General features: G+C 36.3%; 1 protein-coding gene across 2 annotated transcripts in view; it reads right to left on the bottom strand.

Annotated features, from left to right (window-relative positions):
• Positions 1-27,924, bottom strand: part of BAZ1A (bromodomain adjacent to zinc finger domain 1A) — a 92,130-nt gene that overhangs the window by 41,804 nt on the left and 22,402 nt on the right. For both annotated transcript variants that reach the window (XM_059373072.1, XM_059373071.1), the window contains exons 3-5: positions 15,879-16,022; positions 6,500-6,601; positions 3,459-3,546 (exon numbers count right to left, since the gene is read on the bottom strand). In XM_059373072.1, the coding sequence (XP_059229055.1) occupies positions 3,459-3,546; positions 6,500-6,601; positions 15,879-16,022 (334 nt within the window). The remainder of the gene's footprint in view (positions 1-3,458; positions 3,547-6,499; positions 6,602-15,878; positions 16,023-27,924) is intronic.

The raw sequence follows: 27,924 nt of genomic DNA on the forward strand, positions 1-27,924 counted from the left end.
GTTTACCCAGTAATACACATTTTAGCTGGTTCACTTAATCTATCATTAATCAGCTTTCCCAGAAAGAAAACCATAATTCAAAGGGTTTTCCCCCCATAAAATATGCAGGAATCCTTCAAACGTTTCTTAAATTCTAAAACTATTTCAAAATTATGTTTATTGGATAAACATTGCTTTTGGATTGCATTGCTTTTGACTTATTTTGTATGGAATTTTCTTTGTAAATAAATAACCCATATATTTAACATTACAAGTCCACTGTATTAACCCAATTAATTTTTCTCAACCATTTCCTAAGTGCTGAACATTTAGATTTTCCCTCCAATTGGGGGTGAGAGACTTTTTAACTTAAAGACTTTACGTATCAAATTACAAAGCTGATCTGGCAAAAAAGAGAAATGCTGATAAATTCCTTTTTTTAAAAGATTTTATTTATTTATTTGACAGAGATCACAAGTAGACAGAGAGGCAGGCAGAGAGAGAGGGGGGAAGCAGGCTCCCTGCTGAGCAGAGAGCCCGATGTGGGGCTTGATCCCAGGATCCTGGGATCGTGACCTGAGCTGAAGGCAGAGCCACTGAGCCACCCAGGCGTCCAATGCTGATAAATTCTTAACAAATTTCAATTCAGATTTAAGTTCAGAGAAGTCAACTTTTTTTTTCTTTTTTTTATCAGAAGTTGTGCAGTTTTAGGATATTTGCTAAATCCAAAAGTTTCAAAACTTGTTCACCTTTCATCCAAGTCCAACTCTAAACTTTTTATTTTTGGTCTAATAGCCAAGATCATCATTCCTTCTCTCCAAAAAAATCGAACATGCCATTCACAGTAGTATCTTTCAGAAAATGTGTAAGAAAATAATGATAATAAATATTTAGGGGCACCTGGGTGGCTCAGTCAGTTAAGCATCTGCCTTTGGCTCAGGTCATGATCCCAGGGTCCTGGGATCGAGCCCAGCATCAGGCTCCCTGCTTGGTGGGGAGCCTGCTTCTCCCTCTCCCTCTGCTTGCCACTCTGCTACTTGTGCCCTCTCTCTCTCTCTCTTTCTCTGTGTCAAATAAATAAATAAAATCTTATAAAATTTTTAATTTTTTTTAACACTTCAACTGGGAATCAAATTTTCTGTGTAATAATTGTAATCATGGTAGAACATAACTTTTAACATTTAAAACTCAATCAGTTCTGGGCATCATAATAAATCAATAATCTATTAAGATTTTGTATTAAAGTCTATTAAGATGGTTGCTGACTATCCCACATAAATAACTCCTGAATATATAGAATTGTCCTTTAAAAATATGAATATAAAACATATGGGTGGTTTCTTCTCAAATATATATGCTTAAAAAAGGTCAAAATAGGCTTTAATACATCAATTGCCAATGTTTCTTATTCATACACACACAACACAATAAACAAATGCATCTTCGTGTTCTTGATTACTCGTAATAGTGGACTATACTCACATTGGGTATTAAACTCTGTTGTTCTGGGGTTTGTGTGCAAGTATACTAGACTAACCACTAATAACTTTCGTTACACTCTAAGAGAAAAACGTGTACTGTCACTTTAATTTTCATTCATTCATTCATTATTTTTTAAAGATTTTATTTTTTTTATCTGTCAGAAGGAGAGAGATTGAGAGAGAGAGAACACAAACAGGGAAAAGCAGGTTCCCCATTGAGTAAGGAGCCTGATGCAGAACTCGAACTCAGGACCCTGGGATCATGCCCTGAGCAGAAGGCAGATGCTTAACTGACAGAGCCATCCTGGTGTCCCAATTTTCATTTATTTATTATTAAGTAAAGTTGAATGTCTGTTCATGTCTACTGAATGTTTATTTTCTTTGGTGAAAAACTGCCAATACTTCTTACCATTTTTTTTCCAATTGGGTTGTTTTTATTCATCGATATGTAAGACATTTTTATAAGTTAGGGAAACTGGTCAACTTGCTATTTATGATAAATATACTATAACTTATTTCATATATAACAGATTGCTTACCAGTGCCAGCACTGTTCTAGCCACTTCTCACAAATACCTGAATCATTAACTTTTTGTAAGCATCTTTTTACATGGCTATCTGTGATTTTCAATGCCACAGATTGAGCACAATTTAAGCTTTTCCCTCTTACCAAGACAAATACATAAATATGCTCACATTAACAAAATTATTTCAGATGATTCTATCATACGTTTTCAAGTTTTTATATTTCATCTACTGTGAATTTTGATCATGCCTATTTTTATTTTTCTACTAGGATATTTATGTTTTTTAATTGCTTTGAGCTCCTCACTATAGTCACTGAAAGTATTTTTCCTCTAGCACTTGTCTTTCAATTCTATTCATGACATTTTTATTTTTATTTTTTGAAAATTTATTTATTTATCACAGAAAGAAAGTGTGTGCGTGCACACAGGTGCAAGTTGGGGGGCAGAGGGAATCTCCAAGTAGACTTACTACTCTGAGATCATGACCCCAGCCAAAATCAGGAGCCAGATGCTTAACCAGCTGAGCCACCCAGGCACCCACCTAGGTACCCCTGAACCTACCTTAAGTTTCTATTGTCAAATAAGTCTTATTCTTGGTATTTCTTTTCTCTTGCTCCTCCTAAGTACTTTAGCATGCATAACATTAAGAATTATTTCATTTCCCTTTTTCTCCTTTGAGTTAGTTCTAATTTTGTTTTCCAAGTTAACCAGGTGTCCCAGTTTTGTTAAATAATCTATCTTGGTTTGTAGAGACTTGAAATAGTACTTTCCACATAAACTCATATCTTCTTTTTTTCCATTTCTTTTGATGGAACATTTATTTATTATGAAATACACAAATCTTAAGCATATAGTAGCTGATTTTTGACACATGCATACGTCTCTCTACCCATTCTACTGCTTTTTTACTTAGTATTTCTTCCAATATGAGTTAAATATTTCTCAGTTAAAAAAACTAGTCCTAGTTTTACCGTTTAACTTTTTATTTACAATGTGAGACTTCTAAGCTTGATTTTCCTCCTCTTAATGATTATGAATCAAATAATCTATCTACTTAGTATAGGTCTCTGATGTTCTTTTTATTATATGAATTGTTTTTCTCTCTAGTAGAACTTATTTTAGCATTGTTTTTTGAATTTATTTTTGTGAGACAGGATCCCACTTAGAAAAATACAGTTGTTCCCTTCCCCTATAACATTTCCTTTTTCCAAGTTTTCCATATATTACTCTTACCTGTCTTGGTTGATCTTTTCTACAAAGGGGAAAAAAGTGCAGTACCTGAGCCATCTAGCAATTCTAGCAATTGCAAAAATAGTATTTAATAAATAGAAAATTACTAAAAACTGGCTCCAGATAAAAAGAGAACTATTTTCAAACACTTTAAAATAACATTTCTGCAATGTTTCAACTTTATAATACAACCCGTTTCTTTTTTCTTCCTTCCAATAAATAATTTCACTGTTCTGATTACCTTAATTTTAATGACTCCATCTTGTGGTTCACAGTGTTGCTTCAGAAAAAGCTTTAATTTATCACGAGAAAATAAGTGTTTTCTCCGGCTACCAGGGAAAGAGGAGGAGAAAGAGTAAAGTGTTAGTATCAAAGAATTCAGTTTGAACTTCATAATCTCCGTAAATCCATAACCTCTATTTCAAGCTGAGGAAAAGAAGGATATTTCATTTTCCAATAGCATTTATGTAGAAGTTATGAGAAACTTTATACAGAAGTATTTATGTAGAATGTTAAAAGATCAACAAGTGGATCTATTATAAATGTCCATTATGAACATAGTATATGCATTTGTTGCAGAAGAACCACTTAGAAACCAAATAAACCTCAAGGAAAATATACTACAGAGTAAACCTAATTTTTAGAAAATTTGATGATCATTCTTACAAATATCACCGTTGAAATTCTTTAAAAAATTAAAATCAGAGGACTATAAGATTTCATATAACACTAAGTAGGTCAACATTCGTTGTTGTTTTTTTTTTTAATATTTTATTTATTTATTTGACAGAGATTACAAGTAGGCAAAGAGGTAGGCAAAGAGGCAGGCAGAGAGAGAGAAGGAAGCAGGCTCCCTGCCGAGCAGAGAGCCCCATTCGGGGCTCAATCCCAGGTCCCTAGGATCATGACCTGCGCGGAAGGCAGAGGCCTCAATCCACTGAGCCACCCAGGCGCCCCAGTAGGTCAACATTCGAATGGTTATTGTGAACATTCTTGAACACAGGTTGTTTCAAATTCTAAAATATTTCATATTTGCTGCCTTCAAAAGGCAGCAAACAAATTCATGGGATTAAGATGAAAGAGAATTAGAATTAAGATTCCAAAAACATGCTATTTTTGATTTTCCCTTGCCCCCAAACTCAAAAACCACCACCACAATGGTAACAAACACCACCAAAACCAAATCAAAACAAATTAAAAAATCCGCCAAAATACCCAAGTATTTCTAGAAAAGTTCTGGAAAGAAAGTAAATGTTTTAATTGAATTCTATGTATTTCTTTCAAGAGAAAGCCAACTTAAAAGCTTCTAAGAGTGAATAAACAATGTAGGAGTTTTAAAGTACTAGTCTCCTCAAAAATGTATATGCTTTTCTTATAGAAAGGACTATATGAGAGAAAGGATTGGCTTGCTGTGCGTACTTACTGGCTTACTGTGCTATCCTGGCTTCATAATAATAAGAAGGTTAATTATCTCTTGACTACTGAATAAACACACCAGTGCTCAAGAATCGTATTGTCCTACATGGCACTCACTAGCCTACTTAAAAAAAATAGTTAAAAACAAGTGTGCATAATCTATGAGCATTATTTTGGGAATACTATTCTTCGGCATATAATAAAATGCAGAATGCTCCAGAGACCTTTTTTTTCAATTTTTATAAAAAAAGATTTTTATTTATTTATTTATTGTCGGGGAGAGAGAGAGAGAGCGCACACAAACGGGGAGAGGCAGGCAGAGGGAGAAAACCAGGCTCCTCAATGGACAAGGAGGAGCCCAATGCAGGACTCAATCTCAGGATCCCTGGATCATGACCTGAGTGAAGGCAGACTCCCAACTGACTGAGCTAGCAAGGTGTTCCCACTCCAAAGATCTTAATTAATGATGTACCCTCAAAACCCAACCAAACAAAAACTACACTCACCTCCTTAAAGAAAGTAATATATATGACTCAGGAATTCACAACACTTAGGTTATTATCACTTTTCTTTGGACTCATATGAGAATATATGAGGCAAGAGGTATATGAGAATAAGTAAAACCATTTTTTTCTAAAGATTTTTATTTATTTATTTGAGCAAGAGAGCACACATGCATAAGCAGGAGGAGTGGCAGGCAGAGGAAAGAGAGGGAGAAGTAGGCTCCCTGCTGAGCAGAGAGCCCAATAAGGAGCTGGATCCCAGGACCCTGGGATCATGACCTGAGCTGGAGGCCCATGTGTAACTGACTAAGCCATTCAGACACCCCCAAGTAAAATCATTTTACATCAAATGAAATGCAAGATTGACTACTAGGTAGCAAGTTGATCAATGGTTGATAGCGTCAATTTACTTTCAGATGACTAGGGGCCTAACATCAGCACACAACAATAGGGGTTGTCCTAAAAATAGATCTGTGTCACCTAAAATCATTTCCTTTAAATATTAACCACTAATCATCCCTCTTTTATTTATTTAATTTTTTCTTTTCTTTTTTTTAAGATTTTATTTATTTATTTGACAGGCAGAGATCACAAGGAGGCAGAGAGGCAGGTAGAGAGAGAAAGAGAGAGAGAGAGAGGGAGAGAGAAGCAGGCTCCCTGCTGAGCAGAGAGCCCGATGCGGGACTCGATCCCAGGACCCTGAGATCATGACCTGAGCCGAAGGCAGCGGCTTAAGCCACTGAGCCACCCAGGCGCCCTATTTATTTAATTTTTTAAAAAAGATTTTATTATTTACTTAGGGGGAGCACATGTGCAAGCAGCGGGAAGGACAGAAGGAGAGAGATAGAGAAGCCCAAGCAGACTCCATGCTGAGCACTGAGCCCGACTTGGGGTTCAATCTCATGACTCTGAGATCATGACTTGAGCTGAAATTGAGAGTCAGATGCTTAACTGACCACACCAACCAAATGTCCCTCAAACAGGAATTTTTAAAGATACTAATTTGCTATTATTAACTTGAAGGAACAGAAGAGACTGATCAGATGTTTGTGTCTAATGAATAAAATATTACAAATGTGACCTATTTCTAAGTACCATCAGACTTCTCAGCATTGAAAACTGAGTTCTCTCATGAGAAGTACCTCGCAAATAGGATCCTTCATAACTTTTTAGACTGAAGACTCTTTGGGGTTAGTTACAAAGGGCTCATGGAGTCCATTAAGATTCACTTTATCAGTCTATAAGTGTACATTTATTTTAAAAAGGGAAACAATCACAGGCAACACTGTTTGTTCTATAGCGAATCTTAATTGAACACAGTTATTCTATTTTTAACCAGCATGGGTGAGATACTGAGTTTTACCTTATTTGTGTTGCTTTAACAATAGCACACTCATACAATTCTTTTTTAGTGGGTTGCACCTTATACTTGAATAATAAGGGATCGATTGCATCTTTTTTCTTCCTAAAAAAAAAGCAAAGATATAAATCAGTTAATAACTTGTTTGAAAATCTGAGATTTTAAATAGAAATACAGTTTCTAAGAACACACTGTAACAGAATCTAATGCATTTTTAGTTTAACTAGGATTTTATAAGTTACTAACATCCCTCACCATTCTATTAGCCAAAATAGTACAAAGCACTATTTTATGTTAGGTATGTATTTCAATCATTCAATAAATTTTCCTGTGAAGAAATCAACTAAAGATGAAAAAGCATAAAGTACCCAGTTCAGGTAAGATAATTTTTTTTTAAAAAAAGATTTTATTTATTTATTTGGGAGACAGACAGTGAGAGAGGGCATGAGAGGGCAGAAGGTCAGTGGGAGAAGCAGACTCCTTGCTGAGCAGAGCGCCCAATGCGAGACTAGATCCTGGCATTCCAGGATCAGGACCTGAGCCCAAGGCAGTCACTCAACCAACTTAGCCACCCAGGCACCTTAGGTAAGATAAATTTGTAAGCAAACAAATAGCTCTTGGATTTGCTTTTAAGCTTTTTTCTTAATAGCTATGTAAAGCAAGAGCAAAAGTGGTGATAATACAGTTCACCCTGTTTTAAGAATTGGCAGAGGGTATAATTTAATCCTTGTCTCCACCAACTTCTCATCTCGTCTTTCCTTTGGGGATGCATTCATCCATCTGTCCAATAAATACTTAAGAGTGTATTATGTGCCCCAATTAATAAAGATTAAACAGTGAACGAAAAAGAAACATAGTGGGGACATAGAGGCAAGCGAAGAAACAAAAATCTGTAGCAGGGTAGGTGGTAAGCTATGAAAGGAATTCATAGGTACTTTCTGTTATAAAGTGACAGCCCTGATCAACTGACGGGATAGGGCTGATAAGAAGTTAACATTTAAGCAGAGATCTGAAAGAAAAGAGGGAACCGCTGAGGAGAAACTCCTGGGAAAATGAGTTTAAAGGAAGAGAGAAAAGAGTGCAAAGGCCCTAAGGTGGAAGTAGTCATGGTTTGCACAAGAATGATAAATAAGGAGAATAAAAGAAGAAGATCCGGTTAGAGAAGAAGCAGAAGGGCTAGATTACAGGCAAATAATAAGGGTTTTGGTTTTCACTCTGAAAAGACACTAGAGGATACTGAATAAAGGAGAGATAATGACTTAACTTACACTTCAGAAATATTACTCTGGCTGCCAGACTGTGGGGCAAGAGTGCAAACAGGGACATCCATTAGAAAGCTAGTGCAATGAACCAAGTGAGAATTGATGGCAATTACAGACTAGGGTGGTCGTGGTGGCAGTAGATGACAAGTGGTTGGATTTTTGATAAGCTGCCTCTGTGAATGCAAGTACATATATAACAAGGATGTGAGTATGGGTGACTGAGATGAAAATGATAGGAAAGGACAATAAAGGAAGCATTTAGCAATGAGGGTCAGATATAGCCAACGTGTTATAAATACAGTACACACAAGGTGGGGGGTGTGGAGAGACTCAGACAGAAGGGATGCATGAGACAATCACACAAATAAAATGGAAGTATTCACCTTTAACTGCATTCAAGTTTCTAGTTGGAGAACGAAAGATCTTTACATTGAGACCCAGTATACACAGGAAATATATTTAATCATTCAACCTGACTATATGGAATGCAGCTAATATTTTCTATTCTGTTAAAATTCATTATTAAATTAATTTCACAACCTACACAAAGCTATATAACCCGCAGTTTGAAAATCACAGTCCCAAAAGAACAGATCAAAGAGAGAAGTCGAAGTGTTCAGAGAGTAATACTGATGTGAGTTTCTGATAAAGGAATTTCTTGGAATGAAAAGAAGGGGAAAAAAGAAAGGATCTTAATGAATCAGCAGCAGTTGTTCAAGAACAGACTTGATTTTTTATCTTGATATCATTTTTTTAATCAATCACTACCATTTTATACATATAAGGGGTTGATCAAGCATAATATAGATTGCACTTAAAAGATTACTGCCAGGAGCAGTATATAATTATATTTTAAGTCACAGTTATAAATCTATAAATATATTTATTTTATTTATATATTATTTGTTTATAGAAAACTTGTTTGGACTTTATCTTAATGGATTTAAGGCTATAAAAATGTGATTTTTTGGGTGTATATAAAATTATTTTTTTCTTGCTATATCACGAAATTCATTTTTTTAAAAGATTTTTATTTATTTGACAGACAGAGATCACAAGTAGGCAGAGAGGCAGGCAGAGAGAGGCGGGGAAGTAGGCTCCCTGCTGTGCAGAGAGCTCCATCCCAGGACCCTGAGGTCATGACCTGAGCCGAAAGCAGAGGCTTTAACCCACTGAGCCACCCAGGCTCCCCATAAAATTCGTTTCTGAAGATAAAACACAACAGAACTAAAATCATTTTTTCCAATCAGTGAAAATATTCTTATGGGAGTTTTGTTATAACTCCTACACAAAATTCTATATAAATAAAATCATAACTGGATTATTTCCAAGGAAGTACAGTTGTTGGAAACCAACAGAAACTGCTTATCATATGGATTCACCTATAAGACAGGAATTAAAAGATAATACTAAAAATAAAGGGGCGCCTGGGTGGCTCAGTGGGTTAACCTTCTGCCTTCAGCTCAGGTCATAATCTCAGGGTTCTGGGATCAAGTCCCACATTGGGCTCTCTGCTTGGCGGGGAGCCTGCTTCCTCCTCTCTCTCTCTCTCTGCTTGCCTCTCTACCTACTCGTGATCTCTCTCTGTCAAATAAATAAATTTTTTTTTTTTTAAAGCCCATTTTAACAATTTTTCTCCTTTGCTTCCTAAAGCCTAGGCCTAAATAGCTGGAATACTAAATTGAATGTAATGATCTTAGCCATGACTGTAACTAAGAGACTGATTTTATTAGCAACAAGTACAGATCTATTACTAGCTCTACACTGGCAAATTAACACCAAATATTATATTTATAGAAATTAGATCACCATTCCAATGATTTATTCACAAAATTTTATCACCGATTTATTTTATAAATATATCATATTTCAATATGCCTAGTTATATGTATTTTTTAGCGGGGAGGGGCAGAGGCAGAGGGAGAAACTGCCAAGCAGGCAGGCTCTATCGTGGGACTCAGTCTCACAACCCTGAGGATCATGACCTGAGCCAAAATCAAGGGTCAAACATTTAACTAAGCCCACCCAGGTGCCCCAATATGCCTAGTTACATATAATATATACAATATGCCAATATGCCTAGTTACATATACATTATATATATGTGTATATATTATATATACACATTATATATATAATACATATTATATATATAATATTATATATTATATAATATATTTCAGTATTATATTATATATTTATATATTATACATATACATTATATATATGTGTATATATAATGTATATATATATTATACATATATATAATGTATATGTAACTAGGCATATTGTATATATTATACATACATGTTATATGTATATATATAATTTTATATGCATTATATATTATATAATTATATATTTTCTATATATAATTTATTACATATTATATAATATATTTCAGTATTATATTATATATTTAATTTTTATTATATTATTATATTATATTACATATAATTTTATATATTATTATATGTATTATATATTTTATTATATATTATATATATAATTTTAGTTCTACTTTTATTTTCTCATAATGGGAATTGTTTTTGTTGCTATCCCATGGACAATATTTGACACTAAAAAGGCAGTTAAAATTTTTTTCTATAGCAGTACAACAGAAATGACAAAAGATCAAATAATTAAGCTTTCAGCACAGGGGTTATTTATGGTGGTGTTTTGCTTGTTTATTTTTAGAATTTAAAATGCTAACCTGACCTCACACATAAAAATTTCATATATGAACTACAATTAGCAAAACAATTAGGTCTACTTCTTTAAAAATGACACTTGGATAATATGTAATTCACGCCCTGAAATATTATACAACAATGAAAATGAATCAACTAGAGCTATCAACACAGCCAGATTACACTGCATGAAGGAAGTCAGTTGCATAGTATTTCAAAATGGGATACACAATACACTTTTCAAGGTTCCTAAAATAATTAGTTTTTCCTTGTGCTCTTGCAAATTACCACCAGGATTATAAAATGTTACCAAAAATGTATCCTTGTTCATATACTATTTCCAGGTTAGAATAATATTTTTAAGATAATTTTAAACTTCAAATAATATCTGCCTAGAGATGACTCTATAAAACTCTGATATTCAGATATTCATCAATATTTTCATCATTATTCATTTTAATCAATTATTTCCAATTTCATCAATTATTCATCAATATATTCATATTATTATTATTCATATAAACTCAAGCATCTATCAACAAATGAATGGATAAACAAAATGTAGTATACACATACAATGGAATGTAGAGTAATAAAAAGTAATGATTAGAAAAATTAGCCTCATCTCTTTCTAAAGTATATTTAAGACAGGTATATCAAAGCTCTATTATAAATCTCAACATAGTACGACATGGCTGTACCTTGGAAAATAGTACTAAATGAAATAAGCAACACACAAAAGGACAAATGCAGTATGATTTCACTTTATATGAATATTTAGAATACGTAAATTCACAGAGACAGAAAGCAGATTAGAGGTTACCAGGTGATGGAGGGGGAAAAGGGAATGTACCATTATTACCTAACGGGTAATAGAGTTTCTGTCTGGGGTAAAGAAAAGGTTTTGGGAATAGTGGTGATAGTGGTATGACACTGTGAATGCAATTAATGCCATTGAATTATACACTTAAAATGGCTAAAACAGAAAATATTATATATATTTTAACGACCCCCTCCCTGGAATGCTGGTGACCATTTTGAGCACCTAGGCTTAATTCTAAATATGCTGCCTTAGTAAGTCTCACAGATATTTTTAACTAGGTGATGTGGAAACATTTTTTAACTCTGAACTTCCATTTCTCCTCAATGATAAAAGAATATGATCACCTACCCTTATAGAATGGTTCTGAGGAATAAAATAAATAAGAAAACAGATATGGGTGCTGTTATACAGCTCAAGTAATGGAAAATGACCAATAAATAACTGTTCCATTCTCATCCTTTCAACCCACCTACTGAAACGTGAGAAACTCCAGATTATGTTTTGTTGTCAGGGAGCAACCTAGAAGAAGTAAATTTCTTACTCACTTAGGTCATAGAATTGATAGAAATAACAGAACAAAGGCCCAAGATGATTATGTTTCACTTTTCCTGGTATATCAGAATACAATGGAAGCAAGCTATAAATAAGTAGGCATTTTATGATGTTGATGTATAGTGAAGGCTCAGATCCTTTTAGAATCACAAACAGGTTAAAATACCTGTGAATAAAGTAATTAATTAGCTTACTCACTTTTTCTATACCAAGTATATTCATGGAATAAGGCACAAGCTATTTAGGCAGGAAATCATGGTCAAATTAAATAATACTCTGTGATAAGCTTGTTATACGTGGCAGAAGTAGAATTGATGGGAATAAAGCCACATATAACAAGTAAAATATTTACTATTACTAATGGGGATTATGAATTAATTTGCTTTGTACTCAAGGTACCAAATCAGCTACAAACTATGCATGTACCTCATATTCAAAAAAGGAAGAGAAAGGACATTAATGAGCTGAATAATGGAGTGCTGAACCTAAGAGTCTAGACATTCCTCATCCTAAAGCACCTCACAGCATCTATAAGAATTAGAAAGATTAGGTTAAAAGTTACTACAAAATAGGGGTGTCTGGGTGGTTCAGTAGGTTAAGCGTCTATAGGCTAAGGTCATGATCTTCGGGTCCTGGGGTGGAGCCCCCGTATTGGGCTCCCTGCTTCTCCCTCTTCCTGCCCCTCCCTCTGCTTGTGCTTTCTTGCTTGAGCTCTCTCAAATAAATAAAAACTTAAAAAAAAAAGTTAGTATAAAATAGCCTTAACTGATAAATCGTTTAAAATGAAAAAATTTAATGCTTACCATATTTAAACATCAATTTAAATAAAGTCTTTTATATACAAATCTATATTTAACCCTTCAAGACTCATATATAATTAACTCTATTTAAGGGTTATAATCATTCATACACTCCAAACAAAACACATGAACTACTGTCAGGGCTTCTAAAGGACATGTATTAACCACCATAATACTCAATAATTTTGCATCATAAACTCTATATTCAATGAGGGACGCAAAAATCTCTTTTTTGTCCTTAATAAAGTAGCAACTCAAGAAAAAAATGAGATGCATCAAAAGACTTAATATATAGGATCATGTCATGCTTCACTCACCTAAAAATTGTTTTTTCTGTCAGGCAATATACTAGGCTAGATGGTCTTGTGCAACACCAATTAACATTACTAAAGCTCAGGTTCTTCTTGTTTAACAAGGATAACAACACTCTTCCAGGAGTGACTGATAGGCATATAAAGAACTTAGCACAGTGCCTGGACAGCAAATGCTCAAATGCTAGTTATAGATACAGTAACTTAGCACAGTGCCTGCACAGCAAATGCTCAAATGCTAGTTATAGATACAGTAAGTTCAAGTCAGATAAAACAAGAAGCTGAACTGTGTACAGAACTTGGTAGTTACTGATATTTCAGATACAAAGGAGATAAAGGAAGTAGTTAAGAGTGGCCTCAGAGAGTTCATATCCACAATATATAAAAAAGTGATACAATTCAACACCAAAACCCCCCCAAATAATCCAATTAAAAATGGGTGGGTGGGGCGCCTGGGTGGCTCAGTGGGTTAAGGCCTCTGCCTTCGGCTCAGGTCATGATCCCAGGGTTCTGGGATCGAGCCCCGCATCGGGCTCTCTGCTTGGCAGGGAGCCTGCTTCCCTTCTTCTCTCTCTCTGCGTGCCTCTCTGCCTACTTGTGATTTCTGTCAAATAAATAAATAAAATCTTAAAAAAACCAAAACACTCAAGGGGTATATAGGCCTCTAACTCTTGATCTTGGCTCAGATCATGATCTCATAGGTTGTGGGATCAAGCCCCGAATCAGGCTACCTACTTTGCAGGAAATCTGCTTGAGGTTCTTGCCCATATCTCTTTGTCCTTCCCCTGACTCATGCATGCGCAAGCTCTCTAAAAGTAAATAAATAATTCTTTTTAAAAAAATGCTCAATTGCTGGGCACCTGGGTGGCTCAGTTGGTTAAGCGCCTGACTCTTGATCTCAGCTCAGGCCTTGATCTCAGGGTAATGAGTTCAAGCCCCATGATGGGCTCCATACTGGACATGGAGTCTACTTAAAAAAAAGTTCCATATCACTATTAATCAGGGAAATGCAAATCAAAACCTTGCACCTGTCAGGATGGCAACAATCAAAAAGATAAAAAAAACAAGTGTTGGTGAGCATGTGGAGAAAAAAGAACCCTGTGTACTATTGATAGGAATGTTAACTGGTGTAGCCACTGTGGAAAACAGTATGGAAGTTCCTCAAAAAAATTAAAAACAGAAATACCATATGATCTAATAATTCCTGTACTGGATATCTACCCAAAGAAAACAAAAACATAAAGATATATGCACCCCACGCCTATGTTTATTGCAGCATTATTTACAATAGCCAAGATATGGAAGCAATTCAAGTGTCCATCAATAGCAAGTCAATTTACTCAACTGAATGAGTGAAGACACACATACATACATATACAATGGAATATTAGGTAGCCATAAAAAGGATGAGATCTTGACATTTGTGACAACATGGGTGAGACAAACACCATATGATTTCACTTATATGTGGAACCTAAAAAACAAGTGAACAAATAAAAAGGAGAATCAGACCTAAGTATGGAAAGCAAACTGATGGTCAATGGAGGGGAGAGGGGTGAGGTATGGGCACAATGGGTGAAGGGGAGTGGAGGATACAGCCTTCCGGTTATGGAATGAATTAAGTAACAGAAATGCAAAGGCATAGCATAGGGAATATAGTCAATTGTATTGTAATAGCATTGTAGGGTGACAGATGGTAGTTATACTTGTGGTGAGCGTAAGTACAGAGAGAGATACTGGATCACTATATCACATAGCAAAAGTACAGAGAGATATTGAATCACTATGTCTTTTTGTTTGTTTGTTTTTTGAAGTAAGCTTTATGCCCAGTGTGGGGCTCAAACCCATTACCCTGAGATCAAGGGTCAATCGTATGCTCTACTGACTGAACCAGCCAGGAAACCTGAAACTAATGTAGCACTGTGTGCCACCTATGCTCCCCGCCACACACCAAAAAAAAAAAAAAAGCAGTCTCAGGTTAGGTTTCTTACTAGAACAGAGAAGGAAGTAGAGCTAAAGAACATAAGAAGACTTTTTTTTCTGGATATATTTTAATTTTTTAAAAATAATAATAATTTTTTATTATGTTAGTCACCATATAGTACATCACTAGTTTTCGATGTAGTGTTCCATGATTCACTGTTTGTGTATAACAGCTATGACCTGACAACTCTATTTACCCCAATGATGCAGATGTAGTGAAAAGAAAGGCCATATGTACCCCAATGTTCACAGCAGCAATGTCCACAATAGCCAAACTGTGAAAAGAGCTGAGATGCCCTTCAACAGATGAATGGATAAAGACATGGTCCATATACACAATGGAATATCATTACTCAGCCATTAGAAAGAATAAATACCTAACTTTTCATCAACATGGATGGTACTGGAGATTATTCTGAGTGAAATAAGTCAAGCAGAGGAAGTCAATTACCATATGGTTTCACTTACTTGTGGAACATACAGAATAGCATTTAAGAAGACTTTTAACCAGTTGAAGACTTAGCTGAGATTTTAAATTTACCTGCGGACAATGCCAATCTATATTTGTCTGTGTGATTTTTTTGCCCAGGAACACTCAGCTGACTCAGGCTGTCAAATGACCAATTTCCATATGCACTATAAAGTGATTAGGTATACTAATTAAGGTACAGAAAGAATTTTCCAAAGAAAACCAAATTGGAATGTGTATGTGTAACTGAATGAGGCAAACTTCAGTTATTCCTAAGCAGCTGACTAGAGTTAACTAGGTACTTTCAATTTTGCAAATTCTAACACGTGTTGTTGAACCACATCACTTACATGGATTTTACACTGTAGGCTTACTAAAGAAAAAGGGAAGGATTAAAGAGAAAATTGTATCAATAGGGTATCATTAGCCAATCTGATAATACATTTAAAAAATTATACACTTAAAAATAATACATTTAAAAAAATCACTTACCCATTTTGAAAAGAACTGTTTTGTGTTTCTGAATCATCACTATCACTGATGATAATAGTTTCTCCATCGACACTGCTGATATGTCCATTAGCAAAGCCATTTTGATGTGATGGAGGGAGGACTTCCAAAATCCTACACTGTAACCTGAAAGAAAAGGATACATTAAAAAATGGAAATTATTTGATATTTTATAATCAAATGTTTCAGAACAATCTAATTATTCTGAACAACTGAAAGATATTTTGTTTCATAGAAACTATGACTCATTGATGTAACCAAATAGAAAATCTGTAACATCCAATTTAAGCAAAGGTTAGCTACAGTTTAAAATAATACGAGGTCAACTTATCAAAATTCTTAGCAATTAAATTCTTTTTTAAAAAAAGATTTTATTTTATTATTTATTTGTCACAGAGAGAGAGATAGGGAGAGAAACGGAGAGAGGCAGGCAGGTAGAGGGAGAAGTAGGCTTCTTGCTGATCAAGGTGCCTGATGTGGAACTCAATCTCAGAACCCTGGGGCATTATGCCCTGAGCCAAAGGCAGATGCTCAACCCACTGAACCACCCAGGTGTCCCAAGCAAGTATATACTTAACTAAAGTTACTGCTTAGAAAATAAAACACTGGCATAATATGTCATTATACAGACTGGATCTTATAGTTTTTCAAAGCACCCAACATTTTAAATTCTGAAATTCTCCTGATCATAACCTTTTTTATTCTCACTGTAGCTTTTGTTGGCATTTCTGATCTCTATAATAAACTTCCTATTCACTAGTTCTATTGCCTCTATTTTTTTTTTTTACTAACATATAATGTAATATTGGTTTCAGAGGTACAGATCTGTGATTCATCAGTGTTATATCATATCCAATGCTCATTACATCACATTCCCTCCTTAATAACCATCACAAGTTACCCTTCCCTCCTTGTTTTTTTTTTTTTCTTAAATTCCCCACATCAGTGAGGCCACATGATAATTGTCTTTCTCTGACTGGCTTATTTTCTTAGCATAATACTCTCTAGTTCCATGTTGGCACAAAAGGCAAGGTTTCTTTCTTTTTTGATGGCTGAGTAATATTCCATTGTGTATATATACACACCCCATCTTCTTTATCCATTCATCTGTCAATGGATATTTGGGCTCTTTCCATAGTTTGGCTATTGTGAACATTGCTGCTATAAACACTGGGGTGCAGGTGCCCCTTCAGATCACTACATTTGTATCTTTGGGGTAAATACCCAATAGTATAACTGCTGGGTCATAGGGTAACTATTTTCAACTTTTTTGGGTAACCTCCATACTGTTTTCCAGAGTGGCTGCACCAGCTTGCATTCCCCACTAATAGTGTAGGAGGTTCCCCTTTCTCTGCATCCTCGCCAGCATCTAGGGTTTCCCGACTTGTTAATTTTAGCCATTCTGACTGGTGTGAGGTGGTATCTCATTGTGGTTTTGATTTGTATTTCCCTGATGCTGAGTGATGTGGAGCACTTTTTCTTTTTTTTTTTTTTTTTAAGATTTTATTTATTTATTTGACAGAGAGAAATCACAAGTAGGCAGAGAGGCAGGCAGAGAGACAGAGAGGAGGAAGCAGGCTCCCTGCAGAGCAGAGAGCCCGATGCGGGACTCGATCCCAGGACCCTGAGATCATGACTTGAGCCGAAGGCAGCGGCTTAACCACTGAGCCACCCAGGCACCCTGGAGCACTTTTTCATGTGTCTGTTGGCCATCTGGATGTCTTCTTTGGAGAAATGTCTGTTCATGTCTTCTGCCTATTTCTTTATCGCCTCTATTTTGAATTCCTTAACCTCTGCCCACTCTATCTGGATTTTATGGGCAATTCCAGACATATTCACAACTGAAATACTTCTCAACCCCATTTTTACTATGCCAATTTGCAACCTATTATGAAAATGTAGTATATCCATACAATGGAATATTATTCAGCACAAAAATTAAAATGAAGCATAGATGAACTTTGAACACATGCTAAATGAAAGAAACCAGACATACAAGGCCACATAGTGTATGACTCCATTTATAGGGAATATTCAGTAAAGGAAAATCCATAGACAGAAAGTGGGTAAGTGGTTGCCAAGATCTTGGGGGCAGGGAAGGGAAAAGGGTGAGAGAAAACAACTTAGGCAATCCAAGGGGAGGTTTTATTACTAAGAATATCTTAAGTACATATATACCTATACTTACCAATGGGGTAAATCTCTTTTCTGAGAAAAAGCGGTTCAAGATTAGACAATTTGCTCACTATTTATCATTCATTTGGTCATCCTACAAACCATAAACAAGTTTTGATATATTGTGGGCATTCATAAACTGTCCATCTAGTTACCATCCCCATTCTCCTAGGAACTTCATTCTTCCTTTACCCCACCTCTCTCCACACGGCAACTAAGTAGAGCTGTCATGGTCCCACAAAGTCCTGGCCAGAGTTAGTTGATACTGGGTGGGCACCTTTTTGCTGAGCCAATACATTTTTTCCAAGACTTTATTTATTTTTTTATTTACAAGATTTTATTTACTTTTAGAGAGAGGGAGAGTGAGTGTGAGCACATGTGCACAAGGCGGGGTACACAGAGGGAGAGGAGAGAGAGAAAATCTCAAGCAGACTCCCCACTGAGCATGAAGTCCAACATGGTGCTTGGATCTCACAACCCATGAGATCATGGCCTGAGCCAAAATCAAGAAACAGACAGTTAACCAACTAAGCTACTCATGAGTCTCACTCTTTTCCAAGATTTTAAAATTTGGAATCTAGAAAGCAAAAATCAGTCCCTTTCCCATCACAGAATTTATAAGATATAAAGTTCTGGTGCTGTTGGAGGCCATGTTTCCTGCCCTGAGAAGCAGGTAACTGTGCAGTGAGAAGATGAAGCCAGGATGCCTGGGTGGCTCAGTCATTAGCCGTCTCCCTTCGGCTTGGGTCATGATCCCAGGGTTCTGGGACTGAGGCCCACACTGGGCTCCTAGTTCAGTGGGAAGCCTGCTTCTCCCTCACCCACTACCCCCTGCTTGTGTTCCCTCTCTCTGTCAAATAAATAAATAAAATCTTAAAAAAAAAAAAAAAAAAGAAGAAGAAGATGAAGCCAACGAGAGAGGAGAGATGGCAAAGGTACTAGAGGCAATCAATTCTCTTATTTCTGTTTTTCCTCAGACTTAAGCTGGGCTTTGCTCATCTAAGGTTTAGCTATTTAATCTTTCCTTTGATTCAATAAACTGATAAGTGACCCTTTGTCCCTGTTTTTTTTAAATTAATTTTTGTCACTTACAGCCAAAATAAAGAGAATCATACAATTCAGAAAGACCAACAGTATATTCAGAGTGGACTCATTTTGGGAAGCTGGTGAATTATTTTTTAAGGTTTTTTTTTTTTTTTTTTTTTTGACAGAGAGAGAGAGATTACAAGTAGGCAGAGTAGCATGCAGAGAGGGGTGGGGGGGCAGGCTCCCCATGGGGCAGAGAGCCCGATGCGGGGCTTAATCTCAGGACCCTGAGGTCATGACCATAACTGAGGGCAGAGGCATAGCCCACTGAGCCACCCAGGCGCCCCGGAAAGCTGATGAATTTTTATAACATAATAGCACATATTTTCATTAGTGTACATTTTATCATGTGCTCATTAATTCTCCATTAGAAGAACATCTTTAGTATACCCTAAAATATCTAATAGTGCTGCTGTTAGGCACAGAGAAAACCAGGACCAGGGATTTCCTGCTAGGAAATTTTTGCATCATTCCTAAATTGAAGAAATAATTGGTTTTACAGCACCCCAAAGTTTAAGAATCCTCAAAATGTAAACTATATAGGTGAATCCAGGCCTCAAATCATCTTCTCTCTTTGCTCATTTTCCCTCATTCTGAGTGTTATATAGGTTCAATTAAAAGTATCATATGTGACTCCTTTACAACTTGCTCTTAAAGAATTGAGAACAAACAGAGAGGACTCAAATTACTAAAATGAGAAGTAAAGTGGGGGACATTACTAGTGATTTTACCAAAACTAAAAAAAGACTATAAGAAAAGATTATGGACAATTGTTTATGCTGACAAATGGGATAGCTTAGATAAAATGAACAAATTCTTGAAAATACACAAACTACCAAAACTGACCCAGGAAGAAATAGAAAATTTGAATAGATTTGTAAGCAGTAAGACTGAATCAATAATCAAAAACTTTCCAAAAAAGAAAAGCCCAGGACCAGATAGCTTCATGGCAAATTCTATTAAACATTCAAAGAATTAATATCAACTCTCAAAATCTTCCAAAACACTGAGGAGGATATAACATGTCTTAACTTATTTTATAATACCAACATTACCCTGATACACAAACCAGACAAAGACATGGCAGAACATATAAAGAACACTGATTAACTCAACAAAAAGAACCCAATTCAAAAACAGGCAAAGGACCTAAATAGATACAAATGGCAATAAGTACATGAAAAGATGTTTAGCCATCATTAATCTTAAGGAAATACAAAATAAAAATTGCAATGAGATACCACTTTATACCAAGATGGCTATTATTAAAAGAACAAAACATGAGAAATAATGAGTGTTAGTTAGTGAGGATATGGAGAAACTAGAACCCTTGTGCATTGCTGGTGGGAATATAAAATGGGGTAGTTGCTGTGAAAATAGTGTGATGGTTCCTAAGAAAAATAAACACAGAATTATCACATGACCCAGCAATTCTATTTCTAGGTATATACCCAAAAGAATTGAAAACGGGAACTTGGGGTGCCTGGGTGGCTTAGTCGTTAAGCGTCTGCCTTCAGCTCAGGTCATGATCTCAGTGTCCTAGGATCAAGTTCCGCATTGGGCTCCCTGCTCAGGGGGAAGCCTGCTTCTCCCTCTCCCACTCCCCCTCCTTATATTCCCTCTCTCACTGTGTCTCTGTCAAATAAATAAATAAAATCTTTAAAAAAAATAACAAACAGGAAATTTGCAGATACTTGTATACCAATCAAAAGGTGGAAAAAACTCAAATGTCTACCAATACGTAAATGGGGAAGCAAAATGTGGAATATTCAGCATCCATGAAAAGTGATGAAATTCTGATACAGGCTACAATATGGACGAACCCTGAAAACATTATGCTCAGTAAAATAAGCCAAACAAGTAACAGATATTGTACAAACCCACTTATATTAAGTATCTAGAAAAGGAAAATTCATGGAGACAGAAAGTAGAATAAAGGTTACCAGAGTCTGCAGGGAGGGAGAAATGGGGAGTTATTGCTTAATGGGTACAGAGTTTCTGTTTGGAATGATGAAAAAGTTCTAGAAATAGTAGTGATGGTTATGTAACACCGTGAATATACTTATGACAACACATTATACATTTAAAAATGATTACAATGGCAAATCTTATGTTTATTTTACTTTTTTTTTTTTAAGAATTCTGTTCTATTCTAACAATAAAGCTTAAGAAGGCTCAATTATCAAGGCTAAATCAGTAGCAAATGTAAATGGTATAAAAAGAACTGCAGGCTGACTTTCACCATTGGTTGGCAGAAATAATCCAGTGTTTCTTTTTTTTTTTTTTTTTAAGATTTTATTTATTAATTTATTAATTTGACAGAGAGAAATCACAAGTAGATGGAGAGGCAGCCAGAGAGAGAGAGAGAGGGAAGCAGGCTCTCTGCTGAGCAGAGAGCCCGATGCGGGACTCGATCCCAGGACCCTGAGATCATGACCTGAGCCGAAGGCAGTGGCTTAACCCACTGAGCCACCCAGGCGCCCAATCCAGTGTTTCTAAAGAGGAACAACTACAGGAAATCCTATCAAAAATGTTAGGTAATTATGTAGCCTAATAATACAAAGGTTCTGTAAACTTAGTGACATGAACTGCACAAAAATATGCAAGGAATCAATCAAATGGACCCAGTTTTTAAAAATGTATTATTGAGGTATAGTTGACATGCAATGTTATATTCATTTCAGGTATACAACACAGTTATTCAACGATTCTGTACATTATGCAGTGCTCACCTCGGTAAGTGTAGCCATCATCTGTTGCCATATAGCGCTATTACAACACGACTAACTATATTCTCTGTGCTGCACTTTTCATTTCCGGATTTATTTATAACTGGAAGTTTGTATTTCTTAATCCCCTTCACCTCAAACAGGGTCTGGGTATCATCTAGGGATGATTTGCTCAGAGTTCCCTTTGGTGATGAAGGAAGCTCTTCAGTGAACTTATGATAAGGTTCTTCAAGTTATATAAAGAGATGGTTTTTCACTAGCAGAGCCCAGGTGAGTTCCCCTAAGTTGTGATGGTGGTGGTGGTGGTGGTCATGAAGAAAAAAAAAGAAATGGGTCTGTGCCCAGCTCAGGTATGGCTGGTGTGGTGCCTGAAATGGTTCGACAGTCTACGGAAGGGAATAGTCTATGATCCCCAGTAGGGCCCACAGAGCTACAATAATTCAACAACTAATTTATTTAAAACCAACAGAAAAATAACATAGAAATATAATTCCCTGGCACAATGAGGGAGAAGCAAACCAGTCCAGAGGCATAGATGAGAATGTAGGAAATGTTCTACATATAAATTATACCACTTATTACCAACACTATTAACTTTGCACAAACCACAGGTTTAACATTTCTTGCTAATCTTATCAAGGCCAGGCCTCTTGCTAGTGCTAAGCTAAACTTCAGTTAACTATTCAAGATGTTAAGTCAACACCTTCTAATAGATTTCTAAATAAGCTTATTAGTCTATGTCTTTCAAATCCACTTGCTACAATTTCTTGGTTCTAGTCCAAAGAAGGTGGGAATGTAAAAAAGCTTAAAGAATCATGAGTCCACAAATAGCTAGTGGGTCTTTTAGGGTACAGAAACTTTCTAAATTAAAGTTATGCTCCATTATTTGAGGACAGAGCAGAGGCTGGCAATCAAAAGATGATCCTTATTATTAGAGTTTCTGTATGCCAGATAAGTACATGACTTATATGTGTTTCTGTCTTCATATCAACTCCACAAGTTATATATTTTCCAGAAGATGAAAATTTAGTGTCAGAAAAGTTAAATCATTTGCTCATGCCCATAGAATCAGTAATGATACAATCAAAACTTTAGCTTTGACTCTGAAGCCCATGTATTTTCTAATCTTCCACTCTTATTACTGGAACAGAAACACTGTACTGACCCAGGTGTACTTCAAAACTTTAAGCCCAGGCAGTCAAGACGCTCCTAAGGTGCTAATAACTTAAACAATTTTAAGAGTGAAAGCAAGTCTGTGGAACAGCAGTAAGCACAGAATGAGGACACAGCAGAAATTAGCCATAAATCTGTGACAATGAGAATGTAAACAAGGAAATAGCCTTTTATAAGAATACGGTATATAGCTCTTCTCCCAAAAAGTTGGGTCTTGTTTTATTTATTTTTTAAAAAGATTATTTATTTATTTGTCAGAGAGACAAAGAGCAAGTGAGCACAAGCAGTGAGAGCAGCAGACAGAGGGAGAAACAGGCTCGCCACTGAGCTGGGAGCGTGATGTGGGACTCAATCCCAGGACCCTGGGATCATACCTGAACTGAAGGCAGCCGCTTAACTGACTGAGCCACCCAGGCACCCCTGGTTTTGTTTTGTTTTATTCATTCATTCATTCATTCATTCATTCATTTAAAAGATTTATTTGAGAGAGAGAGACAGCAAGAGAAAGCATCAGAGGGGAGAAGATCAGAGGGAGAAGCAGACTCTCTGTGGAGAAGGGAGCCTGAACCCTGGGATTCCAGGATCATGACCTGAGCTGATGGCAGATGCTCAACAATGGAGCCACCCAGGTGCCCCCTGGTTTTGTTTTAAAAATAGTTTTAATAGGGACACCTGGTTGGCTCAGTGGGTTAAAGCCTCTGCCTTTGGCTCAGGTCATGATCCCAGGGTCCTGGGATTGAGCCCCGCATCGGGCTCTCTGCTCAGCAGGGAGCCTGCTTCCCTCTCTCTCTGCCTGCCTCTCTGCCTACTTGTGATATCTGTCTGTCAAATAAATAAATCTTAAAAAAAAAAAAAGATATATAGTTTAAGTGGAAATCTTTGGAAATAAAATCCTAGATATAAGATATATGGGTTAAATCCTACATATTTCTAATAAGTATCAAATACCTGGGTATTATGAGCATGCTATTTAAGCTCTTTAGTATTCAAAATTATCACCTTAAAGCCCCAAGAGTTAGTCAGGCTTAAGTATAAATCATATTAATTAAAGCTTCACCAAAATACTTTAAAATTCTAACTACTGTATTCAAATTAATAAGCATTTAAAGCGTTTGTGTGCTTAGCTTTATGTTAGCCTGGCATACTGACACCAACATGTAAAGAGACATGATAACCTTGTAAGAAGGCAAGACCAACATATGAAGATCAGAGACAAGCAAACACTAAATATAATGAAATGCCACCACAGATTTAGCAGCAAGTGACCTTTCATTTTGACATATAGTATTTTATTTATTTATTTATTTATTTGACAGAGAGAGAGAGAGAGAAAGAGAGAGCGTGCGTGCGCACGCACAAGTAACCAGAGTAGCAGGCAGAGAGAGAGAGTGGGAAGGAGGCTTCCTGCTGAGCAGAGAGCTCAATGCAGGGCTCGATCCCAGGACCCTGAGATCATGACCTGAGCTGAAGGCAGCGGCTTAACCCACTGAGCGAGCCACCCAGGTGCCCTGTTCTTTTAAAAATATTAATGCACATGAGAAAGGCTAACTGAAGTAGGTCTACTTGTTAGATCTCACTGAAGTATAGATTAGTCCTGTGATACTTATCAGAAGAAAGGTCAAAGAGTTCTGTGTAATGCGAGAACTGTGTCAAAGGAGACCTATTCTATAGGTTCTTTCTACCTCAACCATAATAAACATTATAAAAATTCACCTAAAAATCCATTCTTCATGAAAAAAAATTCAATATATGGTATCTCTCTTCCACCTCGAGTTAGTCAAATGAAAGTCAGATGGCTTCTGCACATCAAAATACAGTGCATAGAAGTAAAAAAGAATTAGCAAAGATTATTATATACACAACTACTAAATTAAGATGACAGAATTATACCAAGTACTTCTTGCACTCTCAAATTCTAGCTGGAAGCTTAAAGGAAATATCCTGAATATTTTTTTACTATCCTTAAGGTCAAGAACATTCTTTTTTAATAATTATTATTTATTTATCAGAGAGACAGTAAGCATGTAAAAGCAGGTGGAGAGACAGAGGGAAAAGGAGGCTCCCCACTGAGCAAGGATCCTGCCAGACTCCATCCCATGACCCTGGGATCATGACCTGAGCTGAGGGCAGACACTCGACTGACTGAGACACCCAGGCATCCCAGGTCAGTAATATTCTTAATATGGTAACAGTGAAAATCAACACACTGACTGACTGACTGGAAGCAGGTGAAGATGCAAGCATACCTTCATAAAGATTAGTAACTAAAAGGTAAAACATCAGCCCATTCTAATGACCAATCATAGCAAATTATTATCAGATTGCTAAATTAATTTGGCATTACAGTATCTTTTATTTGTTCTTTTTTTTAAAAAAGATTTTATTTATTTCTTTGACACAGAGAGAGACAGCAAGAGAGGGAATACAAACAGGGGGAGTGGGAGAGGGAGAGGCAGGTTTTCCGGTGAGCAGGAAGTCTGATGCGGGGCTCGATCCCAGGACCCTGGGATCGTGACCTGAGCTGAAGGCAGACGCGTAACGACTGAGCCACCTAGGCACCCCTATTCCACTCATTCTATTTGAATGTTAGTGATATATTCACTAACAAAATAAAACTCAACTATGTCTCTTTTAGCCCAACTTTTGCTGAGGAATTACTGGCATACGTCACTGTAGAAGTTTAAAGCATACAGCATGATTTGATGTACATATACTGTGAGTGATTTATAATAGATTCAGCTAATATCCATCACCTGATACAGATACAATAAAAAGAACAAAAAAAACTTCTCCTTGAGAACTCTTAGGATTTATATATTCACTTAACAACTTTCCTGTATTTCATACAGCAGTATTAGCTACAATCATGTTGTACATTATATCCCTAGTACTTATTTATCTTGTAACTAGAAGTTTCTACCCTTTAACTACTTTCCTCCAATTCTCCCTCCCCTCTATGCCCCTTAGGGCATTTCTTATTCAATCCTTTGTCATTTATACTTATTTCACTTATCTTTGTCCTGCAAACTCTATTTCTATTACTTATGTTCTGCTTGAGAACAGTAAGTACTAATTCTTTACTCATACTGGATTATCCTGTAGCATCCAACAGTGGTTTATGGAGAAATCATTGGATTTAATTGGCTAAAACAAAAAAGTATAACTCAAGATTCTATTCCATCAAGTTTTCTTTTCTTTTTTTTTTTTAAAGATTTAATTTTTTTATTTGACAGAGAAAGACAGTGAGACAGAGAGGGAACACAAGCAGGGGGAGTGGGAGAGGGAGAAGCAGGCTCCCTGCTGAGCAGAGACCCTGATGCAGGACTTGATCCCAGGACCCTGGGATCATGACCTGAGTCGAAGGCAGACACTTAATGACTGAGCCACCCAGGCGTCCCAAGTTTTATTTTCTTTACAACACTGATGAGAATCTGAATTATCTTGTTGATTTGTGTGTTTCTCTCTCTTGCACTTGAATATAAGTCCCTAGTTCTTGCCTTAATCACTACCCTCTTTTCAAAACCTACAAGAGTAATAACCTAGCACACAATGCTTATTGAATGAACCATATAAAACTTGCCTTTGTTTTATACACAAAGTAGAGGACCTAGAATACATAATATTCCCTACTATCTCCAAGAAAAAAGACATAACTAATTCCATTGTTCATTCTGGCAACTCTGCCAAAAGACAAAATCAATAAATAAAAATTACAGTCTTCCCCATGCTTGTAGTAACCTTTTCATAGTTTTTTTTTTTTTAAGATTTTAATTTATTTGTCAGAGAGAGAAAGAGCACAAGCAGGGGGAGAGGCAGACATAGGGAGAACCAGACTCCCCACTGAGCAAGGAGCCTGATGTGGGACTCTATCCCAGGACCCTGGGATGATGACCTGAGCCAAAGGCAGCAGCTTAACCAATTGAGCCACACAGGCGTCCCTGCAGTCACCTTTTGTTGCTAGTAAATAGCATTCTTCAATCTGAAGGCAAAATATCTGAAAAGAAGATAGCTTAAACAGGCCAAAGTACAGAAGTAAAATAATTAAGGTACCCTGTAGGAGTGCCTGGGTGGCTTAGTTGGTAGCATCTGGCTATGGCTCAGGTTGATCTCAGGGTCCTGGGACTCAGCCCCCAGTCAGGCTTCCTGGTCAGTAGGGAGTCTGCTTCTCCCACTTGTGCTCTCAGTCTCTCTGTCTCAAATAAATTAAAAGAAAAATCTTAAAAAAGAAAAATTAAGGTACCCTCTGATAGGAAAAATGATGAAGGATTTAAAGAAAAAGGGAACCTGTTTAAACATTGAGTTTTTTTTCCCCTTTGAATCAATGATCAATGCTGAGTTTTTTTTCCCCTTTGAATCAAAAATCAATGCTGATTTTTGGACACTCAACCTTATGACCTGTATCACTGTCTCTTAGAACAAATGATCAAAAGATGATCTAACCACATATATATAATCCTATCTTTCTTCACACTTAGACAAATTATAAAATGCTTATGTAAAGGGAAGAGTAAATGATGGGTGTTCAATGGGTATATTCAACTATAATTTTAAAATCCTCCTTAACTGCTATCCTTTAATATATATATTTCTGAGTGTATTCTTCTCAAACAGAAGCAGTGATTCTGACAATGCCTTGTGCTTAGAAATCTCACTTGTGACCTTGATCAAGTTTTAATTAATTAACCTAGCTGTATAAGCTTCTCAACTGTAAAGTGAACAAATGAGCTCTTGTTACAGAAGGTGTTGTGGGAATTAAACAAGATCATATAAAGAGCTTAGAACAGTGTGTGGCATATAGGAAGCTCTCAAAAGTTTACAGGTATTGGCATCATCTCCCTAAAATGGTATGTGGCGAACTCTGAAGA

This window comes from Mustela nigripes, chromosome 13 (assembly GCF_022355385.1).
Source record: "Mustela nigripes isolate SB6536 chromosome 13, MUSNIG.SB6536, whole genome shotgun sequence".
Lineage (NCBI taxonomy): Eukaryota > Metazoa > Chordata > Mammalia > Carnivora > Mustelidae > Mustela > Mustela nigripes.